An 18,442-nucleotide genomic window follows, 5' to 3' on the forward strand; every position below is an offset into this window, starting at 1 on the left:
AAAAAGGAAAGTATAGAAAATTTCACTAAACAAAGTAATAGGAATGCAGCAATAGTTGTTGTATTATCTTTAAACTATTTGCCCAAGCTATCAGATATAAATGTGCAAAACTGGTTTAAAGAAAAAAACAACAAAAATTTTATCATTAAGTGCTCCTTTCAAAAGACCAGCAGAAACTGGCAGTACAATTATCCTGCATGTATACCTGAATATATCTTTTCCCCTTCTGTCTTTGACCTTTTCCTCATTCCAGTGTTTCTCATTGAACAAATTCTTTGCCTTTCATAGATTTTATTGTACCTTTCTAATTTTATTTACTCCATCAGGTTCTCACACTAGTGAGACAATATGATGTTTGCACATCTGGGTCTGATTTATGTCACTAATACAGTCTCTGGTTACATTAATTTATCTACAAAAGCCTCAAATTTATCTTCTTTTATACCTGAGTAATACTCCATTGTTTAACAATACCCTATCTTTTTATCTATTCCTCAGCTGAGGGGCATTTGAGTTGTTTCCAAGATTTAGGTATGACAAATTGCACTACTATAAACAGGGGTTCAGTGTGTTATGATGAAGCCAGTTATTTTGGAAAAACACCCAGGAGGGGAATACTCGGCTTGAATGAGAGCTCTAATCCTAGCTTTTTCAGGAATCTCCATGCTAATTTCCATAATGGTTGTACCAGCCTGCACTCCCGCGAACAGTGAAGGATTCCTTTTCCCCACAGCCCCTCCAGCATGTTATTGGCTGACTTCCTGATGATAGCCATCCTTTCTGGGGTAAGATGGCATCTCAGCATTGTTTTAATTTGCATCTTTTGAATGATCAATGATGTTGAACATTTTTTCATATATTTACTTGCCATTTATATCTCTCCATTTGTGAAGTACATATTCATCTTAGATGCAAATTTTTGGATTGGTTCTTTGAATTTTGGAGGCCTTGCTTTTGTTTTGTTTAATTCTTTATATGCTCTAGATAAGAGTCCTTAGTTGGAAGGACAGTCCACTATGATTTTTTCCCAATATGTGGGGTTTCTGTTTACTCTGTTGGTGATTTCTTTTGATGTGCAGAAAATTTTCAAAAAGATGAGATCCCATTTGGTGATTCTTTGAAGTAGTTCCTGTGCAGTTTGGTTTTTGCTCATGAACTCTCTGCCTACCCCAAGATTTCTACCTACTTTCTTCTCCAGTTTAGTGTTTCAGTTTTAATATTTAAATCTTTAACCTATACTGACTATAGTTTCATGCATGGTGATAGGCATGGGTCACTTAGCCTTCAGTGCATGGAAAACCAGTTTTCCCAGCACCATTTATTAAAGTGGCTATCTTTCTTCCAGCAAACATGCTAGACCTCTTTGTGAAAGTTAAAGTGGATGAGTGTGCTTGTAATTCTGTCTACATCTTCTTATCGGTTCCTTTAATCCTCAGGTCTGTTTCTTTGCCAGTACCATGCTGATTGTATCATAATAGCTTTGTAGTATAATTTCAAGTATGGTATTTGGATGCCTCCTGCCTTTCCATTGTTACCCAGAATTGCTTTTGCTATTCTAGGTCTCTTTTGGTTCCAGATGAACTTTAAGAATGCTTTTTCTAGAACTGTGAAATAGATTAATAGTATTTTAATCAGTATTGCATTGAATCTGTGTAAGAATTTTAGAAGTATGGCCATTTTCATAATGTTGTTTCTTTCTATCCAGGAGGAGAGAATATCTTTCCATTTTTTGAAATCCTCTTTGATCTCTTTTTTCAGAGTACTATAATTTTCACTATAAATCTTTTACTTCCTTTTGAGATTGATCCCTAAGTATTTCATTTTGGGAGGGGTGTTACTGTGAAAGGTGTGGTTTCCATAATTTCTTCATGCATTTATTGTTAATGTATATTGATTTTTGAGTATTGACTTTGTATCCTGCTATGCTACTGAATTTGGTTATTAAATTTATAAGTCTCTTAGTGAACTTTTGGGGTCTTCCATGTACAGTATCATGTCATCTGCAAATAATGGTAATTTCACTTCTTCTTTTCCAATCATTATTCCTTTTATTTCTTTCTCTTGTCTAACTGGTCTGGCTAATGCTTCCAGAACTATGTTGAACAGGAGTGGTAACAAAATTCTTTGTCTTGTTCCTGATTTTGAGGTGAAGGCTTTCAGTTATTGTCCATTTACTATGGTGTTGTCATAGATGGCTTTTATCAGGTTGAGGTAGAGACCATCTAGACCAATTTTCTGTAGAGCTTTTATCATGAATGAGTGTTGAACTTTGTCAAAAGATTTTTCTGTATCTATTGAGATAATCATGTGCTTTTTGTCCTTGGTTCTGTGGAATAGGTACATTACATTTATGGATTTGCTTGTATTAAACCTTCCCTGCATTTCTGGGATAAAACCACTTGGTCGTTATGTATGATCTTCTTGATAATTTGCTTCATTCTGTTTGCTAGTATTTTATTGAGGATTTCTGAATATATATTCAGTAGGGAGATTGACCTGTAGTTTTTCAACTGGATTCTTCTCTGGTCTTGGTAACAGAGTACACTTGCATCCAGGGATGAGTTTGGGAGAATTGCTTCCCTTTCAACTTCATAGAGTTGGCATTAAGTCCTCTAAATTTCTTGTAGAATTCAGCTGTGAATCCATAAGGACCTGGACTTTTATTCATTGATAGGTTTTTATTACATGTCTAATTTCACTAACTGATATTGGGTTATTCAGAATTTTTATATCTTCTTGATTTAACTCGGGTAGTTCATTTGTATCTAGAAATCTGTCCACTTCATCTGTTTTCTCTATCCTGTGAGAGTAAAGATTTTGGATACAGATGTTGATAATCTTCTGAATTTCTATAGGGTCTGTAGTGACTTCATCCTTTTCATTCCTTATTGCATTAATTTGAATTTTTCTTTCCTTTTTTTATAAGGTTGCCTAGGGATTTATCAATTTTATTTATTCTTTCAAAGAACCAACTCTTTGACTCATTCTTTACATTGTTTCCTTTGTCTCCACTGCATTTATTTCTGCTCTAATCTTTATAATTTCCTGCCTTCTTTGGGCTTTTCGCTTCACTTGTTCTTCTTTTTATAGGAGTTTAAGTACAGCATGAAATTGTTTATTTGGGCTTGTTGTGTTTTCTGATGTGAGAATTTATCACTATAAATTTCCCTCTTAAAACAGCTTTCCTTGCATCCCATAGGTTCCAGTTAGTTGTATCTGTATGTTCATTTGACTGCAAATATTGTTTAATTTCTTCTTTAATTTCATCCATGACCCATTGATTAAGAGGGTATTATTTAGTTTCCATGTGTTTATAGATTTTTTTGCTGTTTCTTTTATCAGTGATTTCCAGTTTCATTGCACTATGATCAGATAATATACATGGGATAATTTCAACTCCTTTTCATTTACTTAAGCATGTTCCATGTGCTAGCACATGATCTATTTTGGAGAACGTCCCATGTACAGCTGAGAAAAATGTATATTTTGACACTGTTGGGTAGAACAGTCTGTAAAGGTCTAGTAAGTCCATTTCTTCACAAGTTTGGTTTAGTTGTGTTACTTTTTTGCTGATTTTTTTCATAGTTGATCTCCCTTTTTGTCAATGAGGTGTTAAAATCCCCTAGGACAATTGTTACTGCTCATTTGATTTTTCATGTATGTTAAAATTTGTCTTATATAGTTGGATACTCCTACATTGGGTGCATATATATTTGTAATTGTTATCTCTTCCTCTTACACTTTTCTCCTAATATGTATATAGTGACCTTATTTATGTCTTTTAATCATTTTGAAGTTGACACTATCAGCAAGCAGAATAGCTACCTCTGCTATTTTGGGTCCCTGTCACATGGAGTATTGTTTTCCATCCTTTGACATTCAGTCTATTAATTTATTTTGAGTTAAATGTGTTTCTTCTATGCAGCATATTGTTGGCTTTTGTTTCTTGATCCACCCTGCCAGTCTGCTCCTTTTGATTGCTGAATGGTGGCCATTTACATTGATTTAAAAATGAGAACCATTGGCTTATCTCTGATATTTTCCTTCTGTTGGTTCCCCATATTTCCTCTCTGTTTAATTGTTTTTTGTTTTTTTTTTTGCTTGGTGGTCCCTTTCTGTTGTTGTTCTTGAAGTGTGATCATTTTTGTCTCTTTCTAGTTATCTGTCAGTATTCTTTGTAGGGTCAATTTCAGAGTCATGAATTTCTTCACTTGTTGTTATGAAAGTATCTTATCTCTCCATTAAATTTGATAGACAGTTCTACAGTTGGAAATTGTTTTCTTTCATGACTTCAAATATCTCACTCTAACCTCTTTTTGATTTGATAATTTATACTGAGTAATCTGCTGAAGCCTATGATGAATGGGCTTTCCATTATAAATGATCTGTTTCTTCTAAAAGCTTTTAATATTTTGTTCTTTTGTTCAGCTTCTGGTATCTTGATTATTATATGTCTGGTTGAATATTTATTTTGATTATGGCTAGCTGGAGTCCTATATGCCTCACTTAACTGTACATCAGGTTCTTTTCCCATGCTTGGGAAATTCTGTGCTACTCCTGCTAACAATCTTTTTATGTCATTTGTGTAAACCCCATTTGTTTTGTTGATACCTATTAGTCTTATTTTTCTTTGCATCATCTTGCTGCTGTTGTACAGTTATTTCCTGGTTCCTTGTTATTTTGCAGAGATCTTTCCTCTTGTGTTCACTAGCTGCAATGCTATCTTCAAGGTCTGAAATTCTTCTATTTTGTTCAAGCACTTTTGCCAACTTTCAATAGAATTCTTAATGTCCTTGATATCTATTTGACTTTGTTTCATGCATTCTGGTTCTTTCCTATATTGTTCATTCAATGTTTCCATTATTTTCCTATTCCCCTCCATTTATGTCTTCTTTAGATGAGCAATTCTTTCTTGTTATCTTTTCCTTTTTTTATCTGAGAGATTATTTCTGATCTGATTTCCTCCCTAGCCTGATAGAGTTCCTTTACTTCAGTTATTATCATCTCAGAAATTTCATGACAAGTTCTTCTTGTCTGCTGCACTTGTTTTGGGTGGGCCAGAGGTCTGAGATTGCCTTTTGTTCCTTCCTTTTGTGATTTCTGAGGCTCTCAATGTTATCCCTGACACTACAGTGATAGTAGGGTGTGGGGTGTGGGATGTGGGTAAGGTTCTCGGGAGAGTGGGGTGGCAGGCTAGGTTCACTAAAGCTCCCACTATGTGTGATTCAATATGGCTTCCACCCCAGTGCAGGAGGGTGGCAAGCTGCAGCTCAAGAAGGATCCATTATTGATGAGTTTAGGACACAGTTCTGTAAAGCTCTCTCCATATTAGGTCAGTGCGGGGTAGGGCTCATCAAGACTCCCACAGGTCCCTGTGGCAGTCTTCCGGGAACCTGGTTTCAGGTCCCCATGGAAGTCTACCTAGGCAATGATGGATGGCTGGGGCTCAGCCAATCTCCAGTGAGAGTGAAGGGGAAGCCAGACTGTGCAAATAGAGGTGGCTGCTCTTGCTTCTTGTGAAACTGCTGGTTCGTAATAACAAGCTTGCTTTTCTGGAAGTCCTTCTTCATCATGTAACTAGTCCACAGGCTCCACAGCCACAAGCCAAGGAAATGTGGTGATTAGGAAAGATCCTTCACTGCATCTGTCCAGAGCATTCAGTGCAGCTGGCTTCCCTGAGCACTCAACAATGCCTTTTCCTAAGGACCTTCCTCAATCATCCACAATGACTGCAGACCTTTCCACCTGGCCAAACACAGAAAAGGCTTCTTCCAGTAGTTCATTGGACACGTACTGAGGAAGGTTTCAGACTGTAAGGGATGCACTATGGCAGGCAAAGTGCACATGCAGTTGTTTTCCACAAAGAGGCATATTGTCCAGCTCTACTTTTGCAATCTCTGCAAAGGTCCATGTTTCCAAGCAGATAAAACCAAAGCCTTTATCCTTATGAATGAAAACTTCCCATATTTCTCAGACAGTTTCCTTGTTTCCTCCTCAGTGATATCAAGGAGAAGATTGCCCACAAAGAGACAGCTATGTTGGGTAAATGTCTTCTCTCCTGGTTTCCTAAAAGTCTTTGGGTCAATAGTCAAACTTTCATCTTGGCTACTGGCCTATTGCCCATTTGCAGATATTGGTGGCTGCGGCTGCTGCTATTGCTGATGATGATACTGGTGTTGGTGATATTGATGCTTCCTTGGAGTCTGGTTCTGCTTCTCCAAGTTAAAGGTCTTATTGTTCTGCATTTTTATACCCTCAACTTGATTGAAGACAGCAAAGTGCTTCCAGTCCTAACTTCAACTTCACCAATACAAACAGTCCTCTCCACAGAGTAATGGCGACACTACCCAGGCTCCACCATCCTGAGAAAAAAAAGACACTTAAATTCTAAATCCACCTAGATTTAACATTTTGTATATAAGAAGCCAAGTGAGGGAAAAATTTAATGATAGAAAAACCAAAGACCATGGCAAGTGATAGCATAGGAGGCTAGGAAGAAAATTTATCATTACTTCAAGAAGTTAGGGGAAAAAAGAAATCTGTGCCTGCCTAGTAGGAAATATCTAGTAAATAACCCATGAATTCAATTAAAATTCTGAAGTGGTACTCCTAGGACTAGAAGCTACATAAACCTTTCCTTCCCTCATTATGGGTGTTGGTTATTTGTCCCAGCAATGACAAGAGTAACTGAGACACAGAGCAAGCTCAAATAAACACCTCAAGTTTCTAGAAAAAGAAGAGTAAGTCAAGCCAAAAGCTCATATATAAAGGACAGAGCAGAAATTAATGCAATGGAAACTAAAAAATACAAAATATCAATGAATTGAAGAGTTGGTTCTTTGACAGACTAAAAGTGATAAACCCTTAATCCAACCTTATCACAAAAGAAAATACTCAAATCCATCTTTTTAGAAATGAAAACGGTTAGGGCTGGCCAGATAGGTCAGTGGACAAGAGCACCTGCTTAGGCAAAGCATAGCAGCCAGGGATTGATCCCCCTGCGTGTTGTGCTGGCCCCGTCCCTGGGGCTTGATGAGATAGAGACTGAGACTGGGAATGGTGGCACAGGCCTATAATCCCAGAACTTGGGAAGCTGAAAACAGGAGACTCACTATGAGTCTGATTTCTGTGAAGACACTGTAGACCCTGTACTAAATACATTGTAAAAAAGAAATGAAAAGGGTGAAATCACAGTGTATCCTGTAGAAATCCAAAATAATCACCCACTCCTACTTTGAAAACTTGCATTCTAGTAAGACAGAAAACACAGAACTGCACAGAGACGAAATACATATGAATAACCAAAGCCGAATTGAGAAGATACAAAAAATCTAAATAAACCTATACAAATTAATGAAATTAAAGATGCACTTAAAAACCTTCCAGTAAAAATGCCTAGTCCCTGTTAAATACACTGCTAATTCCACAAAAAATTTAGAGAACACTTAATACAGCTGCTTCTCAAACTTTTTAATGAAACTGAAAGGGAAACAATACTCCCAAATTCTTTCCTAGAAGCAAGCATTACCCTGATATCAAACCAAAAAAAGACCCAACTAAGAAACAGCACTGTGGGCCAATCTTCCTCATAAATGTAGAAACAAAAATTCTCAATAAGATACTGGCACACAAACCATCAAGATTTACTAAAAATAAAGAAGAGAAAACAGAAAATTATGCACTATGACCAAGTAGGATTCATCCCAGGACTGCAGAGATAATTCAACACATGCATATTAGTAAATTTAATTCACTATATTACCAGAGCCAAGGATAAAATCCATTTGATCATCTATATAGATGCATAAAAAGCATTTGACAAAGTCCAGTACCCATTCATGATTTAAAATCCTACAAATAAATGGAACAGATGGTCTTTATCTCAATCTGATAAAATCCATCTATGACAAGCCAACAACTCACATTGTTACTAAATAGACAAAAACTGAAAACTTTCACTGTAAAACCTGAAGCAAGACACGGATGTCCACTGTCACCACTCCCACTCAATATGGTTCTGGAAACATTAGCCAGAGCAATTGGACAAGAAAGAAAAGTAAAAGGAATAAAGACTGAAAAAGAATAAGTTGAATTATCATTATTTGTGGATAATGTGACACTCTACTTAGAAAATCCCAAAAACTCTACCGAAAGATTTCTACATTTAATAAGAAAATTCAGTAGCATAGCTGGATACAAAGTCAACTCTCAAAAATCAAAGAGTCTTCCTGTACACAAATTACAAACTCACTGAGAAAGAAATTGGGAAAACAACACCTTTCATAATAGCATCTAAAAAATAAAAAACCTAGGTAGCAACACAGCACAGGAAGTAAAAGACTTCTACATTGGAAACTACAGTACTCTGGAAAAGGATCTTGAAGAGGCTATCAGAATATGGAAAGATGCCCCTTACCCCTGGGTAGGAAGAACCCATATAGTCAAAATGGTCCTATTTCCAAAAGTGTTATACAGATTTAATGCAATCCCAAGCAAAATTCTAACTGTATGTCTTAAAGAATTAGAGAAAATAACCCTGAAGTTCATCTGGAACCTAGAATAGTAAAGGGAATCCCAAGCAATAAAGGCAAGGCACAAAGCATCACAATTGGCTTGAAATTATACTACAAAGCTACTAAGATAAGAACTGCATGGTACTGGCAAAAAAAAAAAAAAAAAAGCTGACCCACGGGTCAATGGAACAGATCAGGAGATGAAGAAACAACTCCAGATATGCTTAGCCAATTTATCCTAAACAAAGGTGTCAAACGCCTTCACTGGAAGACAGCCTCTTTTAAAACTGGTATTGAGAAGGCCTTTAATTAAATGTCCCATGCTGAAGAAAAAAAGAAGCTAAAGTTTTGGAGCTGTGATAGACTCCAGACTGCACATAAGGAGCATATCTGGAGACCGGAGCATGGGCACTTTGCACGTCCATGGGGCGCTGCGTCCTCTAAGCCGCCATGCTCTGCAGCTTTCCTCACTACTGAGCGCGGCTCCTGAGGAAACTGAATGTGCTACAACCATCCAGGGCACTCTTTGGAAACCTGGAGCTGCACAGCCGGGTGGCCCTGGCACCAGGCCTCAGGGCCTGCAGAGTACAGCTGGGCTCGCTCCAGATCCCTGCTCACCCCGACCCACAGGGCAAGGGACTTCCTGATCCCCAGGCACTACCTGCTCTTCTGCTCCCTGCAGGAGGTTCAGCACTCGCCAAGTCCCTCAAAGCAGCTAGTCTCCCTATGGAGGATCTTAGCACAAACTCCACCATGCAGGCCGTCAGATGCTACACTAGTGACGACAGAGATGTGTGCAGAAGTCACAGAAGAAGTTTCTTCAGGCATCCCAGAAAGAGCCTGTTGTGTCCTCGAAACCTCCTGCAGCCACACCTGTGCCCCTCTGAAACTCACTGCTCCTGGGACGAATCCAAGAGCATGTCAGCTCCTGAGGTCTGCAGTAGATGCAGGGAAGAGATTGAAGAAGGGCAAGGAGGTGCCTCCAATGCAGAAATGGGTGTGTCGGGCCCTGGAAAAGCTGGTGGCTGCACCAAGGCTTCCGTGGCACACACAGTAGCAAAAGAGTCTTCTCTTTAAGAGAAATGTTCATTAAGAGCAAATGTTAAGCTACAAGAAGATACAGTGACCTTCTTGGGCTTTGGGGGCTTTCATTTTGACTTTCTTGGTCTGCACAGCAAATTAGTGAGCAAGTATTTACATGGCGGTTATATTGTGCCACCAGCTCCAGAAAAGAGGAGAGGAGGTATGACCAAGGTCAGGGAAGGCAACGATGACTCATCATGCCCTGAGTTTGTAGGAAAAAAAACAAGAGCTGCTTCTGAAAGGTGCCTTCAGAGAACAGCGAGATGTGCCGTGTTCCGCATGCTCCTGAGTTAGAGCGGTTCTTCGAGAGTTGGGAGCTGCGCTGTGAAAGCAGCCAGCGCGCAGCCCCCGAGCCAGGCCAGGATACTGCAGGGTGAGCGAGACAGCAGGCACTGCCAATGAAGCAACAGTCAAGAGGAATGAATCGGGTGCATGGTGGAAAGGCAGCAGCAGTCTGAGAATCTTGCCTGGCAAGTAGAGAAACGCCGGGGCCAGGGTGAGATCCATGGTCTGTGGTAGAAAACAGCTTTTGGCCAATGCAGCTGCCTTTGCTCAAGTGCCGCCCTGCTGGCACCTCTGAGGTCACACTGCTTTATCTAGCTCTCTGCCTCAGCTTGCAGAGTTTGAAGAGAAATAGTTCGCTGGCTTCTACATGTTTTCAGAACTACAGAGTAACCGTGTTCATCTTATTTCTGCAGTGAAAGCTGTGTTTGGCCATCGAATGAAGCACTGGCAAAAATGGAAAGGGGCTTAGATTACTTTGCTCAAAAAAAGGTAAAACTGAGGCACAAATGATGGTCACTAACAAACCAGATAAAATACAGCTAAAAATGAAGTAAGAGAGTGGGAAGCAAAAGTACTACACGGGGAAAGAGACTCTGAACAGAGCTCTAAAATAATTCAGAAAGAAATGGGAAGATTTGATTGGGTTTTTTGTTTGTTTGTTTGTTTGTTTGTTTGGGGGTTTTGGTACTAAAAGTTATTCTTTCTCCTTCTCTTATACCTTCTTTTCCTGCAGGATTTGATTTTTTGTTTTTTGGGTTTTTTTTTGTTTTGTTTTGTTTTAAAGTGAAAGGATTTGAGAAAGAAGAAGTCAAAGATTTTAACACTGCTATCATCAAGTACTTAAGAGTCATTAGTACAAACACAGCAACAGCTGACAAAGCACTGAGAGGCTTCCCTGCCTTTGGCCAAGCCACTGCCCAGCAGGAAGACCATGCTGAAGACAACCGGGGTCTGGATAGCCACTCTGTGCCACAGGGAAGCGCCTAAAACATCCAAACAACTACCCTGTATTTCATGAATTACATGTGGGTTTTACATATGTGCGCGCGCACACACATACATACACACACTCTATTACAAACTACATGTCCTGACCACCTCATAATCAGGTAGACTGTGCCCTGATATCCTGTGATTCTTTGCTGAATTGAACACTATTCTGTCTTAAACATTTGCACTAAAATGTACACTGCAAGGTCAGAAAATTTTAGAATATTTTTTCTGTATAATATGGTCAGTAGTATGTTTATCTTCTTAATGAAATAATCGATGTATTGTTAATGCTCACTTTTACATGCCTGTACAGAAGTGTTATTCCTTGTAAAAAAAAAAAAAAAAGAAATAAAAAATACTGGTTTCCACATGCTTAAGATTAAAATCAGACACCTATCTTTCACTGTGCACTGAGCTAAAATTGAAATGAATCAAAGATCTAAATGTTAAAACAGAAATATTTAATCTGCTGGAAGATAGAATAAGTAGAACTCTTGAAAACACTGGTATAGAAGAAGACTTTATGAACCAAACCCCAGCTGCACAGAAACCATGACTGAGACCCAACAACTATGACCATTCTTTCTCTGCTGTAAGAAGCTGAAGGTGTAAATAAGAACAACAGATATTACGAATAGGAAAAAAATGTTCAAATGGGAAGGAAAACAAAGGAGGGGAAAGGAAGGGAAAAGTTTAAAAAAGAGCAAAAGAAAAGAAGGAAAAATGGAAAAAACAGAAGTAAAGCTCATGTAAATAAGATAGGAAGGGGGGTTGAAGAGAGGGAGGGGTGTGGTGGAAAAGCACCACACTATATCATGTACAATACAAATTCCCCACAGTGAATGGGAACATTATGTCTACCTAAAATGTACCAATAAAAAATTACTTTCTTTGAAAATAAAAACCCTAAAATATAAAGTCAAGTCGTACTAACGTGAAACCCCACAGGACAGTTTGGGGGAACACAGAGTCAGTGTAAACAGAGTAAAAATCTCATGAAAAAGAAAGCTACAAACGAATGAAGCCTTGAAACTAAACACAAGCTTCCTAAAATCCACGCTGACATCGCACCCACTCAGTCTTGAGGACCAAGGACAAAGCACCTGTGAGGGAAAGCAACAGCTGTGAAGCATTTCAGCTGCCTCCAGCTTTCGCTTCAGTGGCAGTTTGAAGTTCTCGACATGTAAATGAGATGAGCTACCAAACACTCTGACTCATCCTGACACTCTGGAAGTCCATGCTGTAGAAGAAAAGAAGACTATGTCCCCAGGACTAAGAATTCTTTACAAGACTAAAGGCAAAATCAATAGATTCAACTTTTTACAAAGACTAAACAAACCCTGGCGCCTGTGCAGTCACTTGGCTACGTACTGAAGCAAACCCAACACTTTTAAGAGGAGGAAAACAGAACCCTGAATATCCACAACCTACTTTCTGTGCTGTCAAGTAAATAATCAAAGATTGCTGGTCAAATAAAGAAATGGAAAAAGGGGGCCTGTGGTTAAGGGAGAAGATATCAGTCAATTAGAAACAAGGCCTAGGTGATGCAGTTATTTTAGTTAGCAAATAAGACGTTTAAAGCCAACATTACACATATGTTTGAAGACTTAAGAATCATGGTTGGTGTGCTCTGAGTTTTCTGTTGAGGGCCTGGAACCACGCTTCTCACCGCGGTCCTCCGCCGTGGTCGCATCCCAGACCGGCAGTGGATCAGGAAGCACAGGCAGCCACGGTAGGTTTCCAAGCAGGCAAAGCAGAACATGATCCGCCACCTGGAGATAGAGGCGGAGAACCAGTACTGGCTGTGCATGCCCTATATGAGCGCCAAGCAGGAGTACGGCTGTGCCGCTGAACGCAGGGCCTGGGCCTTCAAGGCCATCAAGGCGGCCCGCGCAGCCAAGCTCCCCCCGCACAGGTTGGCCGCGGACCAGCTAGACCATCTCAACGTCACCAGGAAATGGTACTGACCCCGAATCTTGCCCTTTGACCGGAGAGACACCTGGCCCAGGAACTGAAAATCTCAAGTTTCTGGAAGTTTATGAATCATTAGACCAGTAACTCACTAAAACAAGCAAACCTGAATACGGGGGCCTATGTAGAGCATATCTGGGGTAGTGAAGTGGATGAGCAATGATCTTTTGGGTTTCTTATTTCTGCAGCTTCATAAAATATCGGGAGTTTCCTGGAGTCAAATGATACAAAAGGTATCTTGAAGGTTGCAATAAAACTCATCCCGGGACTTTGGTTTAAGGATGAGTCCTTGATGGAAGCTTTGTCATGCAGTAGTACTTTTCAGAACTAGTTGTCTAAATTTATATAGAAATACAAGTTTTTCCAGCTCAACATACTATTAAAATAGCATTTCCTTCTGAGGTCTGACTCCTGCAATGGACATTTAAGTGAAATAAAGTTATTTATTGGAATTGTCAACAAAAAAAAAAAAAGAAGAAGAATCACAATAAAGGAATACAGAAGAATTTTAAGAAAGAAGTGTAATTTTTTATTTTAAAAAATTTCAAGAATAAGTACACTGATTATAGCCTGGATAAAAACATCTTGTCATGAATTTGAAGATAAACTGAGCTATTTTTTTAGTTTTAAAAATTTAAAATAAATGTTTTTGAAATTCTATTTAAACTATCACAAGGTATGAGATAGTTGAGCCATACTTGACAAGAAAATATGTGCAAGACTTGTATCCAAAATAAGTGAGGCGGCACACCACAGCGTGAAGGCAAAGGGCTGGTTGCTGTTGGACGTGAGTGCGGCACAAATGCCATGAGCATGGCAGACACGGCCCAATCGAAATCAAAATGCCAGCAACTTGCACATTGTCCTGTGAAAACTGACAAGAGGATCCTAAAATTTCCATGGAAATTCAGGGTCTCTAGAACAGATACACTGAAGTATTTTTTTTATTTCAATACTCACTATGAAGTATGTTCTTTAAGGTTATGCCATACTGGTATAATGATACGTACATATTACATTTATATCATGAGTAATATATGGGCATATACACATGAGGACTGACTGCACGTCTGTCATGATATAGATGTACATGTATAATAGAGCTCTAAACGTCACTCACACATATAAACTGAATTAACTTTCAACAAACATGAAAGAGTAATTAGAAGGAGAAATAAAGAGTTTTTTTTTTTTTAAATAAATAGTACTAGAGGACTAGGGAGACCGCTCAGGGGTTAAAACACCTGCCTGGCAAGCACAAGGACCTGGGTTCAATTCAAGACAGAAGAATCACTATGAGCCTGACCTGCATAGCAAGACTATACCAAATAAATAATTTTTTTGAAAATGATGTCAGGGAAATATAAATTAAGACTATACTATTATACCACCACTACACTTGCATTATAAACATTTGATAAGCTAAGCATAGTGGTGCACACCTGTAATCTCAGCACTCAAGAGGCTGAGGCAGGAAAAGTTTGAATTTTAGGCCAGCCTAGGCTATATAGAAAGACATGGTTATCAAAAATAAAATAAAATACAATTTTTAAAAAACCACTGGCACTCGCTACCCCAAGTCAGTACAACTGTGGCACAGATGGAATGCACCTAAATTACTCATGTTAACGTCGACTGGAAAACCCATATTGGAAAGCTTCACTATCCCCTAAACCTAGGTACGTGTATACCTTGTAGCCTAGAAATTTATTCCTAGATATAAACCCAAAGGAATGTAGCATGCATGGAGCAAAACAATGCTCAGTAAGGCCAAAATTAGGGGACAACCCTGAGGCTCATCAACACAGAAAGGCTCAGCAACTGTCTGCTCACCAGTGAAAATGGATGAACCATGCACAGCGAGGTGGGACAGCCGAGTAACCTGGAGCAAACGTAAAATGCACAAAGAAATTCAGTAACCTTTAGCATGAAAATGAGAACCTTTGGCTGCCTTTGAGGTGCAGCCCCAGGGCTGCTTCTGGAGATTTAGTGACCGTTTATCTCGATTGATGTAGGTCACGTTGACTACGCTCACTATGCAAAACTGTGCTGAGTCCTTCATGCTAATGTCTGCACTTCTCTGTGTGTGTGCTGATCCTCAACAAAAGAGTGACTAGCATTAATCTGTGTGGGGCCTAGAAGTAGTCTGTGGGCTGGAAGGCAGCGGGGCCGCTGCAGAACCAGTAATAGGCCACAGGTCTGGCACGTAACTCAGATATTCTAAGCAATGCCTACCTCATTGCTATGCAGTTATGTGCATAACTTTAAACTCTTCATGAAATGTTCAGTTTCATATCTTGCTACTGCAAGGTGCAGCACCAGGGTAAGCTATGAGATCCAGGGCAGCCACAACTAATCTGTAGTGGAAAACACCTTGCAGAGTCTCTCTGCCTCTGGACCCATGCATTACTTTTAATTTCACTATCCATCCCTTACACAACCCGTGTCCCACTTGCCAGAGGCAAGTTCTTCAATTAAGAAAAATGCCCACATTATTCATTGCTTTCAGTCAGTAGCAAGGCCACTCAAAGCAATAAATCAGAATAAAACAGAATCTCATAACAAGGCCACATAAATCACTGCCTTTATTAGAACGAGAAATTTTCTAAGTTAGTTTTATTTTTTTCTTGAAAATAACTCAACAAATATATAAACAAAACTATTCTCTACATTCAATAGTTTTCACCTTTCCAAATTGTTTCACTTATTAGATGTGCATTACTGGCCCTTCACACTATGCCACTGGCCAAGGCCTTTTAAAAGCAAGGGTGGGAACTATTTAAAGTATGTCTGCAGTACCACACAGAGCCGACCAGAACAGAACCCACCCTCCTGAAAATTCAATTCCACCACCAAGCTAACATTCCTTACAAGTTGTAGAACAATGTTCTCCCTCTTTCTGCTCCCCGAAGGATTCTCCGGCTGCTGCTCCTCCCAGAACCACACAGATTTCTCAGCTCCCCTCCCACACTAAAGCGGCAGCTGGTCAGAGAGTGCAGCACACTTGCTGGTCTTGAACCAAACGTATCCATTACGTATGCAGTGTGGCACGCTACACGCATCTCATACACAAACACAGTGAAGGGTTCACTGCACAATTCTAGAATCTGGACTTCTCTGAGAATATCTCCTTCAAATAACTTATTTTTATTGGGCTAAAGAGTCTAATCATTTTAAAAACAAAAGCAAATACCATCTGATGATAATTATTCTTCCCGCCTGAGAAACACTAATACCTTCTATATTTATTACCAGACAGTATGTGAAAATTATGTTGTCAAATAATTTTCAGAGAGACATTATCCAAATAGGGTTCATATTCCATGCAAAAGACCCAGCAGTGAAATTATAATTGCAAGAGATAATTTTTCATAAGAACCAAGGTAAAAACATTTTAAAGCTTATAATGTGAAGTGATAAAATGATTTAATTTTTATTTACTCAAAAAACATCAATCAAGTATCTCTTACATATCATATACTATAAATCAAGAAAGAGCTGGCACCTGTTACCCTCAAAGCACTAAGGGTCAAGATTTGCTAGAAAAGTCGGTCAATGTCCACTGTCCAGGTTGTCAGTCCTGTAAAAGAGATGCAAGTCCATAGGGACGGAAAAGGCATTGGGAGCACTGCCCAGCAAGGCGACCTGGGCTGAGCTCTGCAGCGCAAGACAAGCTAGCAGCATGACAGGGCAGGGAACAGACTGCTGGGAGCAGAGGGACACACAGACAGGTGCTGCAAGGTGTTCCCTTTTGGAGGAAAGTGGGATGCTATGGCAGAGTCAGGAAATGAGGCGAGGCAGAGGGATCTGGGGGACAGGAAAGAGTTAGGTTGTGTTGTGTGCTCACCCCTGCTCCCATGCGGAGCACAACCCCTATGTACCACAAAGAAGCTCTAATAGAAATAAAAACAAAAACAATTGAAACTTTTAGGGCCAGCCAGATAGCTCAGCAGACTAAACTGCCTGCTTAGGCAGAGCACAGGGGCCAGGGTTCCATTCCCAAAACCAGAAGCCATGCCAGCCCTGCCCCTGGGGCTTGCTGAAATGGCAATTGAGACTGTGCGTGGTGGCACACACCTGTAATCCCAGAGCTTGGGAGGCTGAAAACAGGAGGATCACTACAAGTCTGATCTGTGTAGTGAGACCCTGTAAACTCTGTAGACCCTGTACTAAATACATTAAAAATAAATAAATAGGGCCAGGAAGATAGCTCAGTAGAATAAGCACTTGCCTGGCAAGCACAAGGGCCTGAGTTCAATCCCTGGTTCTGCCAAATAAATAAATAAACAAACAAACAAACAAATTTTAGCTGATCTTGCAACCCTAAAAATACCTGCATGAGATGATATATTAATAATTCTCTATGGTAACCATTTTGTTGAATATACGGATCCTGTAACATCATGTTGTATTCTGTAAGGATATGCAACAAACTTTATTTTAAAGAATAAAATGTTAAATTTTCAAGTATGTAGAAAATAATCTCCCATATCATATATTTTACCTAACATTTATTATGGTTTGTATGTTTACAGCAATTATTTTAAAACTTTCTGAATTTCTTAAAGTTATATCAAGGGCCACGAGAAAGAAATATTTGGACGTCTCAAGCCTCTTTGCGTAAAGAAGAAACTTTCCTCTCTCTCCTAAAACAGTTTCCTGCAGCAAGCTGTTAGACACAAAAATCTTTTCACTTGACCAGTATTTTAAATTCCTGCAGAAGAGATTCACGTGTGTTAGAAAACTACTGCAAGGGGCCGGGGAGATGGCTCAGTAGGATAAGCGCTTGACTGACAAACGTAAGGATCTGAGTTCAATCCCCGGTTCCGACAAAAAAAAAAAAAAGACTACTGCAAGTAAAGATATCAAAGAGTGAAATGTGCTTTCATTATGTAACATTAACAAAGCAACAAAATGGGTTGTGCAGTTTAGCCTGTGTTAAAAAAAAAAAAAAAATCAGTAAATTTAAACCTCCACAAAATTGAAAAAATAAAAAATGTACTGAGGCAGAGAGGCAACATCTATCTCCCAGCTGCTTCTAAAAAACATTGCAATTTACTTTTGTTTGGGTAAAGGGGTCTTCAGCTTCATTATGCCTCTCTGTTCGTCACGCGTAAGTTATGGCCCGATGGGGGCAAAGCTGTCTGCAGGACTGAGACAGTGAGGAAAGGTGCAGGGAAGAGCCCCAGCCGCGCAGTACTCACTTTCTTTGCGAACGTCCCCAAGTGCAGAAGCGAGCTCCTCCTGTAGCACCGTGGCCTCCCGAGCAATCTTCTCCCCCTTGTCCAATAAATTCCAGGTTGCTTCCTCCACGGAAGATAGCAGGACTCTGGCTCTCTTCGACCGTCCTTTTTTCCTGCTGGAAGGATTCTGGGGACAATTTACAAGCGTGGTGACCTAAAATTGGAAAGACACAGGTAAGTCATCATACAGTCTGTGTGGAGGACCAAGTCTGGAGAGGATAGACCAGGAGAGAAAGCCGCACGAGGAGCCCCGAGCGCAGCCCTCCTGCGCGCTGACGCCCTCCTGCGCGCTGACGCCCTCCTGCGCGCTGACGCCCTCCTGCGCGCTGACGCCCTCCTGCGCGCTGACGCCCT

The 18,442-nt window shown here is 39.8% G+C and overlaps 1 protein-coding gene and 1 pseudogene across 1 annotated transcript in view; one reads left to right on the forward strand and one right to left on the reverse strand.

Annotated features, from left to right (window-relative positions):
* The window catches only part of Ctnna3 (catenin alpha 3), a 1,779,311-nt gene that overhangs the window by 1,760,366 nt on the left and 503 nt on the right, over window positions 1-18,442 (reverse strand). Inside the window, exons 2-3 of the mRNA XM_012514925.2 lie at window positions 18,366-18,440; window positions 18,050-18,242 (exon numbers count right to left, since the gene is read on the reverse strand). Coding sequence (XP_012370379.1) covers window positions 18,050-18,242; window positions 18,366-18,440 — 268 coding nt within the window. The remainder of the gene's footprint in view (window positions 1-18,049; window positions 18,243-18,365; window positions 18,441-18,442) is intronic.
* LOC105742290 lies at window positions 10,029-12,841 on the forward strand (annotated as a pseudogene).

The sequence above is a fragment of the Octodon degus genome, unplaced genomic scaffold, assembly GCF_000260255.1.
Source record: "Octodon degus isolate 3935 unplaced genomic scaffold, OctDeg1.0 scaffold00046, whole genome shotgun sequence".
Taxonomy (NCBI): domain Eukaryota; kingdom Metazoa; phylum Chordata; class Mammalia; order Rodentia; family Octodontidae; genus Octodon; species Octodon degus.